The 20937-nt window shown below is 46.5% G+C and overlaps 1 protein-coding gene across 2 annotated transcripts; it reads right to left on the bottom strand.

Moving 5' to 3' along the window:
* Positions 1–445: 445 nt before the first annotated feature.
* On the bottom strand, positions 446–19815 carry ELF3 (E74 like ETS transcription factor 3). 2 transcript variants are annotated; one of them, XM_083617549.1, is made up of 9 exons: positions 19106–19815; positions 7219–7389; positions 5743–5964; positions 5083–5172; positions 4846–4968; positions 4496–4588; positions 3491–3601; positions 2761–2956; positions 446–1595 (listed from the first exon to the last, which is right to left on the bottom strand). In XM_083617549.1, the coding sequence occupies exons 1-9, from the start codon at positions 19152–19154 to the stop codon at positions 1484–1486; spliced, it is 1167 nt and encodes a 388-aa protein (XP_083473675.1). In that variant the 5' UTR covers positions 19155–19815; the 3' UTR covers positions 446–1483. The 2 variants fall into 2 exon arrangements, with proteins under 2 accessions (XP_083473675.1, XP_083473676.1); XM_083617550.1 differs by lacking the exon at positions 19106–19815 and adding an exon at positions 8770–8908.
* Positions 19816–20937: the final 1122 nt, after the last annotated feature.

The following is a 20937-nucleotide window of genomic DNA, read 5'->3' as shown; positions in this document are numbered from 1 at the left end:
AAGGACATCTGTTGCCTTCATGTCTTACTACTGGAATTTATGGTCCTTTGGTCTGATTAACAGGACTTTTCATGTGTATTATTTCATTACTGAACAAAGTAGGATAGGAATGAATTAAGGATAACATTCTCTTGCACCTCTTGAAAATGGATGGGAAAACTGTGGCCTGCCAGATTTTGTGAGACTTCAACTTCCATTAGCCCCAGCCAGCATGGCCAAAGGTCAGGAATGATGGGGATTTTAGTCCAGAAACATCTAAAGGGCTCCAGGTTTCCCCATCCCTGATCAGAGAGCTAGGAATGTCTTTCAATGAGGGACATGTTTCTATGATGTGAACATGAGAGACACATGCTGGATAGAAGAAAAGGGTATCCCTCTCTATCCAAGTCTGATGAACATGTATTCTCTTCCCTTAAGAACACTGTCAATATGCAGCACACAGAGATTAAAAACCAACAAACAATGATTTATTGGTTAATTATTATTAAAAAGCAGGAGGCCTGTACATCACGCAGGGCTCTCCTGGAGTCACTGAGCGAGTACAACACTCTACAAACACTTTGATTTCAAAATAAAAGATTTCCTTTTTCGTTCAGCCCAGCTGAATATTAGCAACAACAATCATCGGTTCTGAAAATGCCCAGTGCTTCCTGATACAATCACACAACTTTAGTTATGAAAAAAATAGATATCTATGTACATTATATAAACACACTTACATATATCACATAAATTAAGAGTGAAAAGATGCAATTCATAGGGAAGGCTGCTGTGCTTTCTGGGAAGAAGACCCCCCCCAAAAAAAATGTTTTGACTGGGGAAGAGCCAGTGAAGAGGCTCCTGAACTCTGCCTTCTAAAGCAATGTGAAATCCACAATTATTGGAGTCCTACATTCAAAGACTGACCAGCTAAGTTCTGCCTGTTAAACAGGAACATTAGCTACCAACTAGTCTGCATCTGGGTGGGAAGCTTCACTTCCAATTACTACTCCAAACTGGGTATCAGCATTCCCATATTCTGAAGGCACTGGTGGCAAATCCTCCTTCCCTATGCACAGTTGGCCACAGCATTCTCTGTGAATCAGCAGACCGTTGAATGTCCTGTGAATGGCCCCCTGGGACAAAGCAAATTGCCGAGAACACCCAGTTCCTTCTGCCTTGATGAGCTCTGTGCGGTGCAGCAGACAGCCAAAGGCGTTGTAATCCTATCCAGAGCCAAGATGTCAGCCAGAGTCCAATTGCAACAAAGTAATAATGGTTCACAATAACCTACTTGAGCCAAAATATCAGCTGTAATTACCTGAGCTCCCAGCTAGGAGCCAGAACACACACTTTGCCCCATAGAAGGGCTGGAGTCTAACACACACTGCTGGAGATAGCAGTTTAAGGGGCTCAGAGCCCTCGTCAGTGCATACTGTGCTCAGAGATGCTCCTCTGAGCAAGGATGGGCCATGTCCAAGTCCGTGTGTGGCTCTTGCAGCTCTTAGCTCCTGTCTTGAACCTCTTCCTCCTTCCACCCACTGGAGTTCTTCCCAAATTTGTACACCAGTCGCCGGCCATCCACTCGTTCGAGGATCTCCCGCTTGTAGTAATACCTGAGGGAAGGAAAGAAGGACAGTGTTAGGGCTACATTTTTTTAAAAAAGTAAAAATAAAAAAAGCAGTCCTAGGAGAAACAAAGAGGACTAGGAACATATTATGGTAGAGTAGCTGCTACAAGAAGGGTGGAATAATATAGTGTAGTACACAATCAAATATGAGATTGTCTTGAACACAAAGCTCCAAGCTGACTGCCATCACAGCCCAGTGACATAGGAGGTAGTGACTTATTCATAGCTGACCAACAAAGCTTTGGAGCAGAGTGAGGAGTTAGATGCAAGGTTTTTGTCATCCAAATCAAAACACTCTTTTTGTGCTCTCTTGTGCTCCCTGCCCCATAGTGCCTGGGGCTCCCTCCCAAATCTTCTTCATGGTCCCACTTCTCTCTTCTTTAAATCCATCCTCAGAGCCCACTTTGTGTGAAGCAGTTTGGGGTTAAACTTGTTTCCTGCTACCAAGGAACCTTTCTGCAGCCAGTGATGGGATTGATGAGAGTTGTAGTCCAAAACATCTGGAGGTCATCAGGCTGGCCAAGGCCGGCCTCCGGCAACTGCATTTGCTCAAGTTTCCACCCCTTGCTACCCATGTCCATTTGCTCCCCTTGATCTCTCTATCTCTGACTTTCCTCAATGCCAGAATTGCTTCTAGAGACTATAATGCTACCTTCTTTGCTGTCCTTTCAGTGTCAGCCAGAGATCATAGTACCTCTTTAGACCTCTTTAGACATTGTTTCCAGTGGCGTAGCGTGGGGGGTGCAGGGGGGGCAGGCCGCACCGGGCGCAACATCTGGGGTTAGGGCAAATCCATGGGTTAGGGGGCGCAAATCCACGGGTTAGGGGGCGCAAATCCACGGGTTAGGGGGCGCAAATTACTTGCCTTGCCCCGGGTGCTGACAACCCACGCTACACCACTGATTGTTTCAGCCCTGCTATCTGATTTAATTTGATTTTAATTGTTTTTGTATTTCTATGAAAAACTGTCCTGGGATGATGAGGAGGAGGAGGATTGAAGGGTGGTTTTAAAATATCCACAAATCAAGGATAGGCCCATCTCCCATCAGCCCTTGTCCATTGGCCATACTGTCTGGGGCTGTTGAGAGCTGGCAACCATATCAGAAAAGCTTCAGGTTCTCCACTCCAGACTGAAATGCACAAGTACATACCTCATGGCTCTGCTCAGCTTCTCATAGGTCATGCTGCTGTTCTTTTTCTTTTGCCCCCAGAGCTGAGCCACCGCCTCAGAGCGCAGGAACTTGAAGATGCCTTCTCGTCGGTCTTCCCACTTCAACAACCCCTCATTCATCTCTGGGTGAATTAGGATGTCCCGGATGAATTCCCATAGGTGGATCCCTCTTGGAGCTGGTCATGAAAAAAGAGAGCAGGGAGATCATATTATTCAATTCAAACTATCTGGAGGAACAGAACAGCCCCTAGTCTTTGAGGCCAACTGAATGCCAAACCAGGGCATAAATCAGTTTCCGTGGCAATGTCACGCCACCAGAAACTTGGCTGTCCCTTTGAGAAGGCTGCATACCTCCTAAGGAGGCAGAATATTTGGCCAATAGCAGAGCTGGAGTCGCTCAGCCCTGCATCTGAGGAACTGTTATGAAGGGGGACATTTCAGTATACATGAAGTTGATAAGCTGTATGACCCCTGTCCCTACTCAGGAGGAATAAAGGTTTGCAAGGAGCCTCTCTGACTGTTCTAAGGGATTAGGTGCAAGAATCCTTGCCATGGAGCTGTCTTGTCAAGTGGTTACACAGCACAGCAATACATTTGTGCCCTTAATCTGTGTGGTGGTGCAGAAGGTGTTGGGGGCAAAACACTTGGCTTGCATGCAATAGCAAAATATCCCTGAACTGTCCCTGCCCAAGTGTGAGAGATTCACTTACAGTGTTTGCTTTTCTTGGTCTCCAGGCAGTCTCTGCTGTCCTTGCTGACCTTCCTGGGCCGTCCCCTTTTCCGCTTCTTGAGATCTTCTTTCTTATATTCTGCATAGTCACCTGTTGAAAAGGGGAGGAGGAGGAGGACATGCTTAGCCTTATCCCCCAGAGGACCCGAAGTGAGATTAAACAGGAACACAGGAAACTGCCTTATACTGAGTCAGTATGTTGGTCCATCTGGCTCAGTATCTACACTGCCTGGCACCAGCTCTCCAGATTCAGACAGGACATTTTTCCAAGCTCCACCTAGATAGCCAGGGACGGAACCTGGAACCTTCTTCTTTCAAAGCAGATGTTCTACCACTAAGCTTCTTCTAGATTGAAAGACCACAATCCTTAAACTGGGATCTCTCAGCACCCACCTTAAAAGGGGGTGTAGCACTTGAGAGCCAGAATTTCTAACAATGGATAAAATCAGCTCTCTCTCTGGATGATACAAACCTGCAGTTCAAAACTGGGCTCTAACCATTTCTGCCTACAGAAGTGTTTATATCCCAGTTCTGTTGTAGGGATTGATTTCAGTCTACCCGGCTTTAGCATTAATAAGCCACTTGGGGGGGGGGGCTTTTTGGCTGAACGGCAATGTATAAATGCTTCAGATAAATACATTTTTTTGCATTTAAGCTGTGTCAGGTCTACTCTGATTAATCTCCAAATTTGTCCCTTCTTTTGCAGAGTCAGGATTTTATTTTTTTAAAACCCAATACTCTCCTTGCCAAGCCCAATATGCTACACACTCTCATTTCCCCTTTCAACACGAACTGTGCCCTACATCTCTCCACTGTTGTTTATGGTGAGTCAGTAATCTTTGTCTTCCATCTAACTAGTTTGCCTTTTGACAATGCAAGCTGCTGTGTTGGTGAAGATACTAAGGCAAATGTGTGCACAAACACAAACAAACTTGTACTTTCCTAAAATCCAGACCTCCCATTGATAATCCTCTATATATCTTACCATCAGAAAAGTGGCAGTGCTTCATGTCTATGGGGTCAAGATCTAGGTCACTTCCACCGGAGTCCTGAGATTGAGGGCTCTGAGACATCGTCCCTGAGAAAGGAGAAGAATCGAAGGTCAGCTTCTTCTAAAGCCTGAAGCCACCAATGTTCTAACTGTAATTGTGGGATTCAGCAAGTACCCTCAATGGGCACCCATTGGAATCTGAGAAAATATTAGGCCACTTGCATGCCATTCCATTTAAATTACTATAATACCACTTTAAGCAGCCCTGGCTTCCCACAAAGAATTATGGGAGCTGTAGTTTGTTACAGGAGCCGAGATAGAATTGGGGGAGGGAGGATCCATACCTGCTAGAGAAGCTGAGCTGTCTGGTGACATGGCCCCAGAGATGTAGCCAAGGTCAGACTGGGAGAAAATGTTTGCTAACTTCATCTCTTCCAGGTAATCCTGATTGCAGGAATTTCCCAGTTCTAGGAACAAATAAAGGGAGAAGTTGAGGGTTAAATGTGTACACACACACAGGGAGAGAGACCATAGGCAATTAACCACAAAGCAGAGCAAGCAAATACATTTTTTTTCCTCACCTAATGGGCTGGAGTCCAGAAGGGCCTCTTGAGAGACGTCTTCGCTCCTTAGCACAGACATGATCCAGCCAAGTTCATCCGGGACAGATGCTACAAGTGAGGGAGAAAAGTACATTCTTTGTGAATAACAAGACCAAGCGCTACTCTGTGCTGCCCTGCTTTCTTCCTTGATTCAGGAACAAGCTAAAAGATACGTTCTCAGCCCTTGGTATTGGGGGCAAAATGGTGGCACTGATTTACAGAGGACTGGGACCAGAAATATGGGAGTGTCCCTCCTGGTCAAGAGGGACCATCGGGTCATGGGATGCTGCCTAGATAGAGCTGCCACTCTTTTTCACAGGTCCTGCTCTTTTGGTTTGAGAAACAGCTGGACACACAGTAACTTAGCAAGCAGAGATTTTGCTGGTGTGAGGATAAAGCCATTGCAAAAGCTTGCCATTTGTAAATGTGGTGTGGCTGGTGTGAAAAGGCGCAAGAGCGGAGCCAGTAACACAAGCTTGCAACCCTTTTGCTGTGCATCGTGACTTTGCACAAGCACCTGTTTTCCTGAAAGCCTCTCTGCTTAAGCCAAGCACTGTGAGCTGATATGGTTCTAGCTTGGGGACCAAATGCAATTCCCTCAAGTCCTTCTGCATCAAAGGAAGGGCACCCTGCACTTACTGATTTCATGCAGGCGGTCATAGAGCTCATCGCCAAGGGGCCCAAAGATGAGTCCCAGCTGGTCCCGCGTGTATTGGCAAAGCGTGTAGCCATCCATATTGCAGCAGGAAAAGTCAATGGCACTGGCATCATACTTGTTTTTCTCCACATGGTAGCTGATCCACTCCAGCACTTGAGCCCTGCTCCAGCAGTGGGGCATCTCGCCATACCATGTCGGCTTGCCTGCAGAGAGGTGGGGAGGGAGGGAGAGAAGGGGCTCAGTGGGGCGGGCGGCACATGGGATTCTGCTCGGCCAAGTCAGCCTCTAGAACACTCTTGCTGGCTGAGCAGCACAGGGTGTGGCCAGTTCACTTACGCACAGCATTTATCTCGCTTAGTCACTGTGGTTGAGTTAACATGCACACCTGTCACCTGTTCCCTTATCTCTGGGCAGGCCCCTCCCCACTGGGGTGAGGTCATTTAGGACACCAGTTCTCCGCTCCCAGCTCAACCAGCCACAACTTCATTAGAATACTGTACTGTATGTAGCCAAGAACAGCAATGCATGCAGAGCTCTTCTATGCCCCAGCGGCCATTCCCTTGCAAAATGGCTGCCCTTTGTAGCTTTTCACAGTCCCCTGAGTTTCACGTAGTGCACCTTGTATAAAACTACTCCTCTCTACTTCTCTACAAGGGGGTAGGGACCCTGATACCCCCCCACATGCTGTTGGGACTCCAGCTCTTATCAGTTTCAGCCAGCATGCCCAATGGCCAGGGATGATGGGAGTCCAGCAACAGCAGGAGGGCCACAGAGACCCCACTGCCATGTGCATCCACCTAGCATTGGTTAAGGGCAGGACTAGACAACAAGTGTTGTTGGACAACAATTCCCATCAGCCCCAGCCAGCATGGCCAATGGCCAGGGTTGATGGGAGTTGGGGTTTTCTCCAACTATGTTTTACTGGGAGTAAGCCCACTGAAATGAATGGGCCTAGGTTAGTCATACCTGTTAATTTCAACAAGTCTACTTTAAGTTTAACTAATACTGGAGACATCTTGTGGGGGGCACCCCCCATTACCCCATAGAATATCAGAGGTTCAACCTATATAAGTGGGGGTGAGATCACACTGGAAGGAGTCTCCAACCTCTACTCCAGTAGGCTTGCTGATAGACAATACTTGTCCTGCTGCTGTGGGAAGCAGAGATCACAGAGATCACAGAACTGTAGAACCGGAAAGGTCTCCAAGGGTCATCTAGTCCAACCCCTTGCAATGCAGGAATCTCAACTACAACACACATGACAGCTGGCCATCCAACATCTGCTTAAAAACTTCCAAGGAAGGAGAGTCCACCACCTCTTGTGGGAGATTGCTCCACTGTCAAATAAGCTCTTAACTGTCAGAAAGTTATTCCTGAAGTTTAGTCTCCATTGTTCCCTATATATATATATATATTGTACCCGCATCTTGCAGCAATAAGCTGTGGACACCACCTACCTGTTGTCTCTGTGGCCATCTGGGCGTTAGACAAAGTGATAGAAAGGTTATCATCATCTCCAAGGTGGGTCAGTAGGTCTGGGTCGGGTGGTGCTTCTTCTGGCTGGTACATGGCGCTGAAGTAGTTTGAGATGAGATTGCTGATTTCACAGGATCCTGCCATGGGATTTTCTGCCAGAAGATTGGAGTTGTTAGACTTGGGAATGGATCCAGCCGGCTCCACCAGCCCCATTCCCCCATGAGCTTGCTTTGCTCAAACATGGCCTTTCCCCCCACCCCTCCAGTACACCTAGTTCTCCTTCATATTCTCAGCCTGTCCTTCAAGCCCTTGTGATTGGGATCTGTCCAAGATTCATGAATATCTGAGCCAGGATCCCAAAGTACAAAGCCACAGATTTCTAACCAAGGAATTCCCACAATAGAATAGCATTTATTGTGTAGGTCCATGGACCGCAGCAGAAGAATTCCCACAACAAATCAAGGTACGTTTCTAGTTCATTTTATTTATTTATTTTTAAATATCATTTTCCCACTGCCCACTGTTAGTTTTTTGGCTTGAAATAAAAAGGAACAGTCCCAACAACTTTGCTTTGGCAGGGAAATTACATCTCCCCCAAACTTGGCCGATACAGCAAAGGACAAAGAGACAAGAAACAGAGTTTTCATGCTTATTACTTTCACAAAGGTCCCCTGCCCATCAACCTTTAATCAGCTCTGGGCCTCACAAACACCTCCAAGAAGCCCATTTTTAAAATTTGCTTTTTGCCTTCTCTTTCCAGGCTCAGGCTGGAGCCATAAAGTCAATGTTGACTCTCAGGCTACTTCTAAAGCTCCCAACTCCTGCTATTGTGTTGTGTGTCCAAGAAGCCCCTCGGCCCTTCACCAACCCCCACTCGATGCTCCAGGCTATTGGAGAGAAAGCTCCGCTGGCTCTATGAAAACAGCCTGTTCTGAATCATGAGAGCCTCACCTTAGATGCTCATCCATTTATCATTCATCCCTGCCAATCCCTAATGTCTCTCCCTCCCCTCCTCATCATGGCCATAGATTGTAAGGGATCCCATCAGTTCTGCGAGCCGCACAGCAAAGTTGGAGGCATGCAACTAGTAAATTACAGCAGAAAACCGGTGAGAGCAAGTCAGCCCAGACTCAGCATGTTTTTCCTTTTCTTTTGCCAGAGAACTACAAACTGCCCAATGGACCGGCACTGGAGGCAAACGTTTCTCGCTTTTCCAAGGCTTCAAAAAGCATAATAATTCCTTGGCTGGTCCTGACCAAGAAATCCATCTGGTCCACATTCTGTTTCCAGTGATGGTCGGTCAGGTGCGTTTGGAAGCTCATAAGCAGAGCGTGAAGGTGACGGGCATCCTATTTTTTAGTCTCCATCAGTAACTTGGCGGTAGGGGCTGCTTCTTTTATTGGCAGCAGCTTGATCAGCTAAGAAAGTGCACCACAGCAGCATCCTTAAGGAGAACTGAGCTCAACACAGATCAGGCGCAGCAACTCCACATCCATCCTCTCCCCCTTTCATGCCCCCCCCATTTTACCTACCAGGCAGGTAACTCTGACAGCAGTTAATCAATCCACACAGTAGTAAGCTCCTAAGGCAGAGTGCTGGACGCTTCAGCTCCCGCTCACCTGTGCCCAGGTATTTGTGACTCCACTCCCTGTATGGCTCAGCCCCTCCCCATAGCTGTTCCTTTTATAGGGCGTTCTTCAGTAACCTGATCTCCACCTCTAGGGGAATTCCTAGAACAGGTACTCAGCTCCCGCCCCAGGAAATTTGCATAATATGTGCCACCTGGGACTCTGCCAGCCTACCTTGACGGGAAATCTGGGCTGACAGTTTAATTATTACCAGAGAGCTGGCAGAGCTTGTGCCAGTTTCACCCAGGACGCTGTTTTTCACCCTTTTCATATCACTAGTGTTTGTTTGCTCATCAAAGCAGATAAACCAGCCTGATTCTCCCTCCCCGGTCAAGAATAGGCCCATATAAATGAGTCTGATGGGGGCAGTTGCCACCTGTTGTTCCATTGGGTGAAGGTGAAGCAAGTGCCATCCATGGGTCAGACATGGAAAACGTTTTCATATGGCTGGCAGACTCCACACTCCTCTCTGTGACCCCCTTCAGGGCTGAGGCCAGGATTTGGTTAGGGCTTTTGATGCAACATCATCAAAGCAACAATTCATGCTTTTGCTTCGGTGGACTTTAGTCCACGAAAGCTTCCATCACAACAAATCTCTCCTGAAGGTGCCATGGGATTTCTTTGTTGGCTGCCCACAAGAAACCAACTGCAACCCTTTCAAAGTTAGGTCACTAGGGAGGCTGTCATCCTATTTCCACCTACCTGGCAACAGACCCCTTTGAACTCAGCGGAGCTTACTTGTGAGCAAACTTGGGTAGGTTTGCACAGCAAGGCAACTGAAGTTAGCTTATATTCACCCCATTCCATTGTTTTGGGTGGCACACAACCCCCAATCCTGTCCATGTTTACGTAGAAGCAAGTGCCACTGAAGTCAAAATGACTTACTCAGAGATAAACATACGTAGAATTCAATATTAAGGCTGCTCACTAAAGACATAGTATGGGCTTTCTCCTCTGAAACTAATACATCAAGAAAGAAAGAAAGAAAGAAAGAAAGAAAGAAAGAAAGAAAGAAAGAAAGAAAGAAAGAAACAAAGAAAGAAAGAAAGAAAGGAAGGGTAGAGGTCCATGGAGGAAGACTTTGAGATACGTAGAAATTCTCTGATTTAGAGGCAAAATTCAGAGAGGTATCTTTGTCTGCATCCAGTGCTCTCCTACCAGTTTGAGAACCGGCGCACACACATTAGCCACAACCTGTCATTTCTTATAAAATATATATTTCTTTATTACATTTATATACCCCCTTTTTCTTCCAAGGACCTCGAGGTGGTGTACATGGTTCTCCTCCTCCCCATTTCATTTCATCCTCACAACAACCCTGTGAGGTAGGTTAGGCTAAGAGATGGTGACTGGCCCGAGGTCGCCTAGTGTGCTTCATGGCTGAGTGGGGATTCGAACCCTGCTCTCCCAGGTCCCTTTCCAACGCTCTGGCCATTATGCCACTTCCCGCAAACCAGCTTTGATCTGAGCAGAGAAAAAGAGAGACTGAGTTTTAAGCTTTTGCTTGGTCACAAACAAAAGAGTCTTGCGGCACCTTTAAGACAGGCAGATTTATTGTGGCATAGGCTTTTGTGATCTAGAGCCCAAGATGCCCCCTGGATACAGGGTACCGGGGCGCTCCTGGGCTTCCCAGAGGCTTCCCACTGTTGGGAACAGGACGCTGGTTTGCATGGACCTTTGTTCTGATTGAGCAAGGCTGTTATTATGATGTCAGTGCAGAAATACCAGTGTTAGGAGAGCACTGCACCGTCCTCTGCTCTGCCACTGCCCCCTTCTGTTACTGGAGGCAAGACCTGAGGGAGTTTACATGTAACTGCAGTTACATGCCGATGTCTTCAGCAGAAGCGGGAAAGTGGAAGAGAGCTGTATGGAAAGCAAAGGAACACACATGCTAGTCAATGTGGGTTTTTCATTTTGCAACAACACTACTCACCTGGCCCCCCAAAAAACTTCAGCATCGCTCGCAAAAAACCATTCAGTTCAGTGGGCCTCCTCCTTTCTGTACACAGCCCTGCCTCGCAGGTGTGTATCGAGGAGGGATTACGATTGTAATGAGCTGGGCAGATCTCTCTTTCTCCCCTTTTCTAATTGCAGGATGGTTGCTGGTGCTTCCAGGTGGGTGAGCTGCTTATTCACAGCAGCAAACAGCTTCGTGGAAACTTTAAGCGGGCCACCAACCTGCCTAGCTGGCTCAGCCACAGGCAACGGGCGCGTCATGCCTCATTGACGTCAACCTCTAGTACAAAGGCATTTCTGAGAAGGTTGCCTGGCACAGGGTTTGCCCCAGTACTCTCACGCCACTTCGGGACAGTGGGGGAGTTGGGCAGTTTGGGACTCTGGACTGGTCCTGTAGTGGCCCTTTAGATGGCAATTGGTATTACTTCACCAACTTTGAAAGGGGGTGAGCCAGCCCTGCTGCATTTGTGAGGGGCTCCAGATCATTCTGCTGGGCTCTGGACATCTGCCCCCAAAGTCCTGGTCAGATGCCACCATTGCTTAGGAGGCACCAGTTCAGGATGGCTCACTCTCCCACCTGACTCCAGCATTTCCCCTGACAAAATAGCTCTTTGTGCAGGACCTGCTCTGTGCTTTTATGACTAAGACGCAGTTCTTTGGGACTGGCAATATTTCTTCTGTCTGTGCCAAGACAGCATTATTACACCTAGGACCTTAGAGTGAAGGGTGAGTAAATAAACGACAACAACAAGGGCAAAGAATTAATACATAAGTCCTATGCACACACCCATTTCCCCCTAGTGGAGCTCCTGAACCTCTTTGGCAGCTGCATGGAAGGCAGAAATTCAGCAGGTCCAGCTTGTCAAGGGATGCTGATGGCAGAATGGAGAAAGCTTCACCTACTGATTTTCTGTGGGTCATGTGGTTGCTATTAAGTCACAGAAGCCATTGGGGGTGGGTCCCTTTCAGCAGCCCAGCCTAGAGTCTTTGTAATATCTTTTCTCTGTAATTTCTTGTTTGTTCTTTTAATTTGCAAATGCCCCAAAGACCAAACATTGACCTTGGTGTGGTGAGAGAAAGGAGGACAAAGAAACTGAAAGAAGGCACTGACGCTCCATTCCTAAACACATTAACTGTGCCTTGGAGTTTAATAGAACTTACTCCCAACTGAGTCTACAATCCTACACACAAATGCCTGCCTGAGAGCCCAACCCACTGAAGTCAATGGGACTTACTTTTGACTAGAGGATGGCACTATTATTTCCAAATTCCACTTGTTTTCACTGTAGCCAATCACTAAGTAAATATGCTTAGGATCATAGTCCTATTAAGGCTTATCTCAGAGGTTTTCTCATGGCTTAGTCAGGCTTATCCCAATGGTTTTACCATGGGGAAATTATTCCTGAACAATTGCAGCTAATCAGGCAGGCTCAGAAAAGAAGGGTGTGTGTGGCTGTCGTCTTAAGGTGCTGGGACACCACTTTAAGCAATCACGGCTTTCCCTAAATCAGGGGTGGCCAACTCCCAAGCGATTGCAGTGATCTACCCCCTTTTGGGGGGTTCAGGTCAAAGTTGTTGTTGAGCTTTTTTTTAGGGAGGAGGGAGGCCCATTTTTAAGGGGTTCAGGTCAAAGTTGTGAAAGGTGACGCTGTGAGTTGTTGGGAGATTCCCATTTCCCTCCCAGAGCTACAATTCCCAAAGTGGTTTGACAGTCAATTCCTCTTCACAGGGAGTTCTGGGAATTGTAGTTCTAGGAGAGGCATAGGGTGCTGCAAGAACACTCAGCACCACAGTTCCCATAATTCTCTGGGGAAAGCTCATACCAATAACAAACTTAGTTGGTCTCTTAAGCAGCTTCCTTTATGCCTAGATCAGGCAGGCAGGCAGGGGCCGGCTGAGGGCAGACTAAGGTTGGTGGGGCAGGGCCCCCTTTGCCCCAATGTACCAGCCTCCACTAGGGCAACTGCTCGGAAATCAGGGAGGCACAGGAATCGGACAGCTCCCTAGCAAGCTGTAGAACTGCACCACCATCAGACTTGCAGGCAAGTCTCAGGAGGAGGCATTTTCTAGACATGCACCCAAGACAAAGAAGTTGCTTTTGACCTTGTTTATCTGGCTTCCTCCCTATGAGATATTTTCTTTGCCCATGTACTGGGCAGCAGTGCAAAGAGAGCCCGACAATGATGCACCCGGGAAGCTTTGCAGCGGCAGGGAACAGCCTAGGCTGCTTGGAAAGGACACTGCAAGAAAGTACAGAACTGCTGTAAAACCCACCATCTTAAAAAGCAGAGACATCACCTTGCCAACAAAGGTCCGTATAGTTAAAACTATGGTTTTCCCAGTAGTGATGTATGGAAGTGAGAGCTGGACCATAAAGAAGGCTGATCACCGAAGAATTGATGCTTTTGAATTATGGTGCTGGAGGAGACTCTTGCGAGTCCCATGGACTGCAAGAAAATCAAACCTCTCCATTCTGAAGGAAATCAGCCCTGAGTGCTCACTGGAAGGATAGGTCGTGAAGCTGAGGCTCCAATACTTTGGCCACCTCATGAGAAGAGAAGACTCCCTGGAAAAGACCCTGATGTTGGGAAAGATGGAGGGCACAAGGAGAAGGGGACGACAGAGGACAAGATGGTTGGACAGTGTTCTCGAAGCTACCAGCATGAGTTTGACCAAACTGCAGGAGGCAGTGGAAGACAGGAGTGCCTGGCATGCTCTGGTCCATGGGGTCAAAAAGAGTTGGACACGACTAAATAACTAAACAACAACAACAACAAAAACCCACCAGCCACTTCTGGTTCCTTCCAGGTGTGAAGGACTTAATGGAACCATAAACATCCAGGGGGTTGACCACAGTCTGAGCTTCGTCAATTACTTACCCAAAGAAGAAATGCCCTCATAAGAGAACCCAGTTTGCTGAGGAAACAGGTGCTCCATTCAAAGCAAACTTAGACATGACTGTCCTCTAGTGGCCAATATAGATTGCAAGAGACCATGTTCCCTTTATGCACAAACTAAACTTGTAAAAAAGAGAGAGAGAGAGAGAGAGAGAGAGAGAGAGAGAGAGAGAGAGAGAGAGAGAGGGAGAGAAAATAAATTGCAAATGACAACTGTCCTGTACTTGGTGATGGTGATCAGATTGCCACTGTAACAGATACTGATATTTCTATTGAGAATAAGAGTAGTGAGGAACAGGGAAGAAATACCAGCAGCATGCACAAATTTACTCCCTGGAAACTCTAGCTATGCCTATTGCTTATTGCATTACATCCACTGTAAGTAATTATTTCATTATCGTATTACATCCACTGCTCTGCTTTCTTTTGCCCACCACTGGCAAGGTATCCTACGAGGGGATGTAGACAGAAAAAAGTTCCCCACTCCTGCATCTCTACCCAATGCTTAAAGAGCTTCAACACACATGAGTCCTGGCCACATCTGTGGGCAGGAGCTCTGTGGCCCTGCTTCCTTGTCATTCTGCAAATTCACTACTGGGAGGGAGGGAGATAGGGCACTTGCCACTGTGCCTTTGAGTAAGAAATAACATGTGGAGAGCCAGGCCCCCCAAAGAAACCTGGAGGGAATTACTGCTTTCAGTGGTGTATTTCAACTCCATAAGACTGCAGACTTTACATGTCCATTATTTTGGAACTATGGATAGCAACACTAGATAGGAAACCTAAGCTGAAGGTCCTCCCCTTGCAACGTGACAGCTCTTCTCTGCTGTGGATGGCACAGAACCATAGAATTGTAGGGTTGGAAGGGACCACGAGGGTCATCTAGTCCAACCCCCTGCAATGCAGGAATCTTTTGCCCAACGGGGTCCTCGAACCCACAACCCTCAGATTAAGAGTCCCATGTGCTACTGGCTGAGCTATCCAGGGGCGTGAAGGATGCTCCTTTCACCTGGGTGACCAGGTGGAACCAACATGTAGAAAAAGGGGAGATTTGTAACACGCAGAAGCTGGAAGGGACTCTGTAACTTGCATTTTTACCCAATAAAGCATGTGTCTACGGGGCTCCCCCTCTACTCTCTCACTGCAACTAATTGTAGCTGCAGGGGTGCATCAGGGTGTGTGTGCATGCCCCCCCCGAAGTAGTTATCCCCCATCATCTTTATGCCCCTGGGCTTACCTGAAGGGAAGGCACTTTTCACATGCAAATCATAACATAGTCATAATCTGGGAATTAAAACAAGGTTCCAATCCTATGCATGCTTACTCCATCCAAATCAATAGGTCTAACTTCAGAGAAAATGTTTTAAGATGGGAGTGTTAAAATGAAACAAATCATTAGTTCTCTTTCAGAAGTCTAACATGTGGGACAATGTTGGCAACACATCCTGAATTTCACTTTGCCCCTTCTATGCACCCCAGGAGGCTCACAGCCCATCTATTGCCACCCAATGGCTATGTGGCCTATTCTATGGGGGGGGGGGAGAAATGTTGCAGTTGCCTAGCAACCACGTTCTACTTTTGCAGGGATTGCCGACGAGGTGCCCTTTGGTTGTTGTTGGACCCCATCTCCCATCAGCCCCAGCCAGCATGAACAATGGTGAGGGGATGATGGGAGTTGTAGTCCAATGATAACTGGAGGGCATGATTGCTTCCGAGTCATTCGGTATTATTTGTTGTGTGGTGGGGTCTATGGAGCAACCCTCGTGGCACAAATTATCCAGGAGTTATCATAGACCCCTTCATGCTCCACTGTGGCCTTGGGCTCTTATTTGTGGCACCAAAGTATTGTTGACAAGCCTGACATCAAGGCTGCTCTGCAGGGTGGCTCCAACGGATCCTATGGCTCAGTGACTCCCAAAGCATTTTGTTCAATTACATCAAAGCATGTTGTTCAATTACATCAGTCAGATTGCAGTCAAAACAAACTGTCTCTGCAGGTAGAACCTGAACGGCCAGCTCAGAATGCACCTGATATGCCAGTGCAGATTTGGGTCATTTGTGCAAAGATTCGTTTGAGGAAAAAGGGAGTATACAGAGCAAAACCAGGGCAAGAGACTGGTCATTGCTTCCATATGCAGCGATTCCTTACAGCAGAGTTTGGTTTTGGCCCCAGTCACTCATAAGCATTAGCTGTTTGTGTATATAGACATTTACCTCATAATCTAAATATTCATAATCTTCTAAACACTTAAGCATCCAAACAGATTGACACAATCTTTCAGACTTGCAACTGCTTACATTCATTTGGCCTGAGCTCCACAGGCTCTTAGTTCTGCTGCCACACTGCCAAAAATCAGCCCCATGTTAGCCTCCCCTGAGACTTTTCTATGCCACATACGGTATGTTTAGTAGCCAAAGAAACAATTAGTTGGTGGGCCCATATGCTCACTTTCTTGCCATGCATTTGCCACAGGTGACACATGGCTCTAAATCAGAATTGCCGTCATGCTGTACCCTCCAAAAGCAGCCGTCATAACTTGCAAAAGTTTTACCTTGACTTGCAAAAGTTTTACCTTGACTTAGAATCAAACTGTGGTTGGGGAAAATTGATACAAAATTCACAGATTGAATACTATTAAGAGAGAATTACATGAAAATGATGTATAGATGGTGTATCACAGCAGTGAAAATGGCCAAGATGTTTAGGAAAGAAAATAAAAGATGTTGGAGATGTAAGGAAAAGGAAGGAACATTTTATCATATGTGGTGGGAATGCAAATGCATTTAAAAAATATTGGGAAATGATATACAATGAATTGAAAAAAATATTTAAAATGAATTTTGTTAAACACCCTTAAGCCTTTTTTTTTATTTATCTGAAATCAAGAGCTACCAAAAGAAAAATGGACATTATTTATGTATGCTACAACAGCAGCAAGAATCTTGATTGCACAATATTGGAAGACGGAAGAAATACCATCAAAGGACCAACGGCAAGAAAAGCTGATGAACATGGCAAGAAAAATTGATGGACTATGCAGAACTGGCAAAACTGACATATAAGCTACGGGACAAGGATAAATGTGACTTTAAGGATGAATAGGAACCCTTTACAAAGTATCTGAAGACGCAACGAAGAGAACTGGACTCCTTGGCAGGTTTTGAATAAACATTCACAAACTTTTTATTGATAATAATCAGCTAAATAGTTTGAGGATCTATACAACTTTGTAACATGCAGAAAACAGCAGTCTCAGAGAAACCAAAGACTGGAACTGAGGGAAGTCGGGGGGTGGGGGTGGGTGGGTTCTGTGTGGGAGGAGGGGAAGGAGGAAAAATGGGGGGGGGGACAAGGATGATATGCTTTTGGATAATATGTCTTGTTTTAATTTTGAATAAAAAAAATTAAAAAGAAAAGCTGATGAACTATGCATAATTGGCTAAGCTAACAGATAAACTACGAGAGAAGGAGAAAAAGGACTTCAAAAGAGTCTGGGAACCATTTACAGTTTATTTGCTGAAACAACAGAATGGACCGGATTCACTGGCAGGATTTGAATAAATTTTCACAATTTCATTTGAGTAACAGATATTTCAGAGAAATCATTTTTTTGGGGGGGGGATTTTATTTTTGTGTAGCAAAAGCAGGATACGATAAATAAAACTAAATAACTCAGCCCAGGGGGAGTTGAGGGAAGTCCAGAGGAGGGGAGGGAGAATAATTGTAAATAACATGATGAATGAGATTTGTACCAATATTTGTTATAATATTCAAAAAATATTCAAAAAGAAAGAAAAGAAAAGAAAAGAAAGAAACTGTGTCTGGGGACATGCTTGTGTGGTCTTGATGTCTGCATTATGCTGGATTTCTGATGTTGACTTGCCAACGACATGGAACTGCTAGTTTTAATAATATGGGAATCTCTGGCATCTCCACTTTCTCAGGCCAAAAAAGGCTGTAAAATATTGAAAGCAATTGCTGGAATGCAATAAACGCACCATAAAAAAATATGGAGCGGGGGCCAGGCCTGCACACAGAGGGGCAAGGTTCGTTCTGGGACAGAGGGTGAGGTTTATCATTTGTGATTTCTGGAACTGCAGATTACTAGGAGAAGCAAGCAGTGCCAAACCCCCTTCCCCAAAACATCTGCAGTGGTATTAGGCCTTTGCCATTTCAGTTTCTACATATGCCAACTGATCACTCATCAGGAATAAGCGACACACAGAGAAAGGAAACCTCAGTCTTGAGTTACGTTAGACTTCAGGTTTGAAGCAATTTTTGCTTTGTTTTAAAAACAGAACCCTGAGATCCCCAATCAGGTACGAAAGAGCAACTCGGAAGGGAGGAAAACCCAATATTCAGTGACTGAGCACATCTCAACACATTCTTGGCCTAAGAATTTGTCTTTTGAGTACCAGCTTTCACACAGAAAGCCACTGTTGGCTTTCTCCCAAGTTCTCTCTGCTACAAATCACCCACAGAAGCACCAGGAGATTCAGATCTACCTTCTGCCCTCCCCCAGCTAGAGAAAAAGTCTCTGCCTCTCTTAAGCAATGTATCGCCACCTGCTGCACCGAATGGAAATAGCCGGGAAATTAGCCACTATGTGCTAAACCAGATGTTTTGGGACTACAATTCCCACCATCCCTGACCACTGGTCCTGCTAGCTAGGGATGATGGGAGTTGTGGTTCCAAAACATCTGGAGAGCCAAGTCTGGGGATGCCTGTGCTAAACCAACTCACTTATGAGCCATACCACTTATTGCTCAGTCCCCATTTTAGCCACTTCTAGTCTAGGCAGAAGTAGTCCAGTAACGGACTATATATCTAACAGCAGCTTAAAGCAGCCTTTCTCAACCTGTGGGTCCCCAGATGTTGTTGAACTACAACTCCCATCACCCCTAGCTAGCAAGGCCAAAGCTCAGGGATGATGGGAGTTGTAGTCCAACAACATCTGGGGACCCATAGGTTGAGAACCACTGCCTTAAAGGGACAGAACACAAGCTTTGTTTAGTCAAACATTGCACCGACCAACAAGTAAACCTCCAGGTCTCTTGTATTTTAATGTCTGAGTAATAATTGACAGGCCATAGGAAGCTGCCATATAGTGAATCACACCTTTGGTCCATCTAGCTCAGCATGGTCTACACAGGACAATCAGCATTTCTCCAGGATTTCAGACAAGGGGTCTCTCCTAGCCGAACCTGGAAATGTCGGGGATTAAACCCAAGACCTCCTGCATGCAAAGCAGAGGCTCTCCACTGAGCTATGACCTTTCCCCATAACTGTGCATAGCAGTCGTGTAAGAAACCCTTTAGAAACGCTGAACCGTTGCTCACATTTACGTTCAAAGGTTATAGGCCAGACTTAGTTTCCCTTTCCTTACCCAATCGTTTGCCTGCTTCTTCACTACCGCCGTCTCTCTCTGGATCCATTTTGGCTGCCGACAGCTTCTTCTAGCAGCCCAGTCCTCCCATAGCAAAAGCAGAAGCCCCAAGAAACTAAGCTGCGTAGACACAAGAAGCCGCTCACAGGGAAAGAGCTGAAGCAGCCTTGCTCCGTTGCACAAGGAAGTAACCTTCCTGTCTGGTGCTAGCTGGCTGCGATAGCAACCAAGAGCTGCAGACAGAAGAGGAAAACCGCAAGAGGCAAGTGGCCCACCCAACATGTGGTCACCGGCTAATGGTTAGGAACAGGGGTGGAGGCAGCGGCAGGGGAGAGAGAGATACAGTGCTGTGCTGCAAAGCTCAACAATAACCTGCATAACGGGAAGGCACAATCGCTTACTGCAAGAGAGAAATAGGGAGGAATGAGAGGGCATATGGGAGGAAGGGCAGCGAGATTGTGTGCGAGGCAATTTTAGGCCTCGGGTGAGGGAAGAAATGCTGGAGAGGAGAGGGAATCGGGGAAGGGGCAGGTGGAAGTAGTTGAGGCTAAAGGAGTTATTAACTGTGCTGCAGAGGAGCAAGAGGGTACACTGAGAGGAAAGAAGGGGAATGTGTGAGGGGGTAAATGGTTGAGGGAGGTATAAAGAGCTGTGGAAGAGAAGGAGGGGCACTTTTAGGCCACTGCTGTGGAGATTTCATTCAGGCCAACTGTGGCGCTGCCCTATAATAATTCTGTGCCCTCGGTTATCAACTGGTAACAGAAGAACAGAATAAAGGATAATTGAGAACGGAAACCTCATTCCTCAACTGGTTTCTAGCCATCTTCTCAAAAGAGCCAAACCACACTTTTGAACTGCAGCAGCAAACCATTGCTATGGTGAGGGCCCCATGATCCGACGTCGCCAGGGTAGAAACAGAGTAAGCACATGAGCACAACATACGGTTCTACAGTGGTACCTCGGGTTAAGTACTTAATTTGTCCCGGAGGTCTGTACTTAACCAGAAACTGTTCTTAACCTGAAGCACCACTTTAGCTAATGGGGCCTCCTGCTGCTGCCACACCGCCAGAGCACAATTTCTATTCTCATCCTGAAGCAAAGTTCTTAACCCGAGGCAATATTAGCGAGGTAATATTAGTGGGTTAGCGGAGTCTGTAACCTGAAGCGTATGTAACCCGAGGTACCACTGTATTAGCATTTCATTTGAGTGCCTGGCCCCTCAGAAGCAGCAGCAACAGTCTGGCCTCCCCCTTTCTGAACTGAGGCAACATAATTTTACGTGGAAGAGGAGCACAGCACATTACACAAACAGAGGTAGGGTAGGACTATGTCAGCCCGCAGCCCAATCACAACGCGTGTGCAGTGTTGCTTCTTTCTGAGCTGCAAGTTCTAGGGACAAGACAGGAATCCACTTCTGTTGCAGTCTGAGCTGCCTGCTGGGATGCTTTTGCATCTTGCTTGTTTTTGAGAAGTATAATTATCAACAGGGAGCGTGACAGAGAATGTGGTCTGTGGTCGGAGCCTCAGATGACAAGGTATCATCATGACGTAAAAAACACACACATCAGATTGCAAGGGTGGGAGTATGGTGGCTCTGTGGTTGGCCACTTGCTCATGCCTTGCCTGTGCCCTTTTCTGTTTAAAAATTACACACACACTTTTGTGGCAATAGGAAAGAGTAGAGAAGGTGTGGCTGCACATCCCTGGCCTTCTCTTCGTGTTGCTGCCTTCCTTGGAAACTTGCAGGGCTCATGTACCTTAAGAAAAAACATTTTTATGCAGGGTTGCTGGATGTGAATTAGGGAATCGGGGCGGGATTTTTAAAAGAGGGA

Source organism: Podarcis filfolensis (genome assembly GCF_964270895.1).
Source record: "Podarcis filfolensis genome assembly, chromosome: 6".
Classification (NCBI taxonomy): Eukaryota; Metazoa; Chordata; class Lepidosauria; order Squamata; family Lacertidae; genus Podarcis; species Podarcis filfolensis.
The sequence above is the reverse complement of the archived record's forward strand: the minus strand, read 5'-3'. Positions and strand labels throughout refer to the sequence as shown.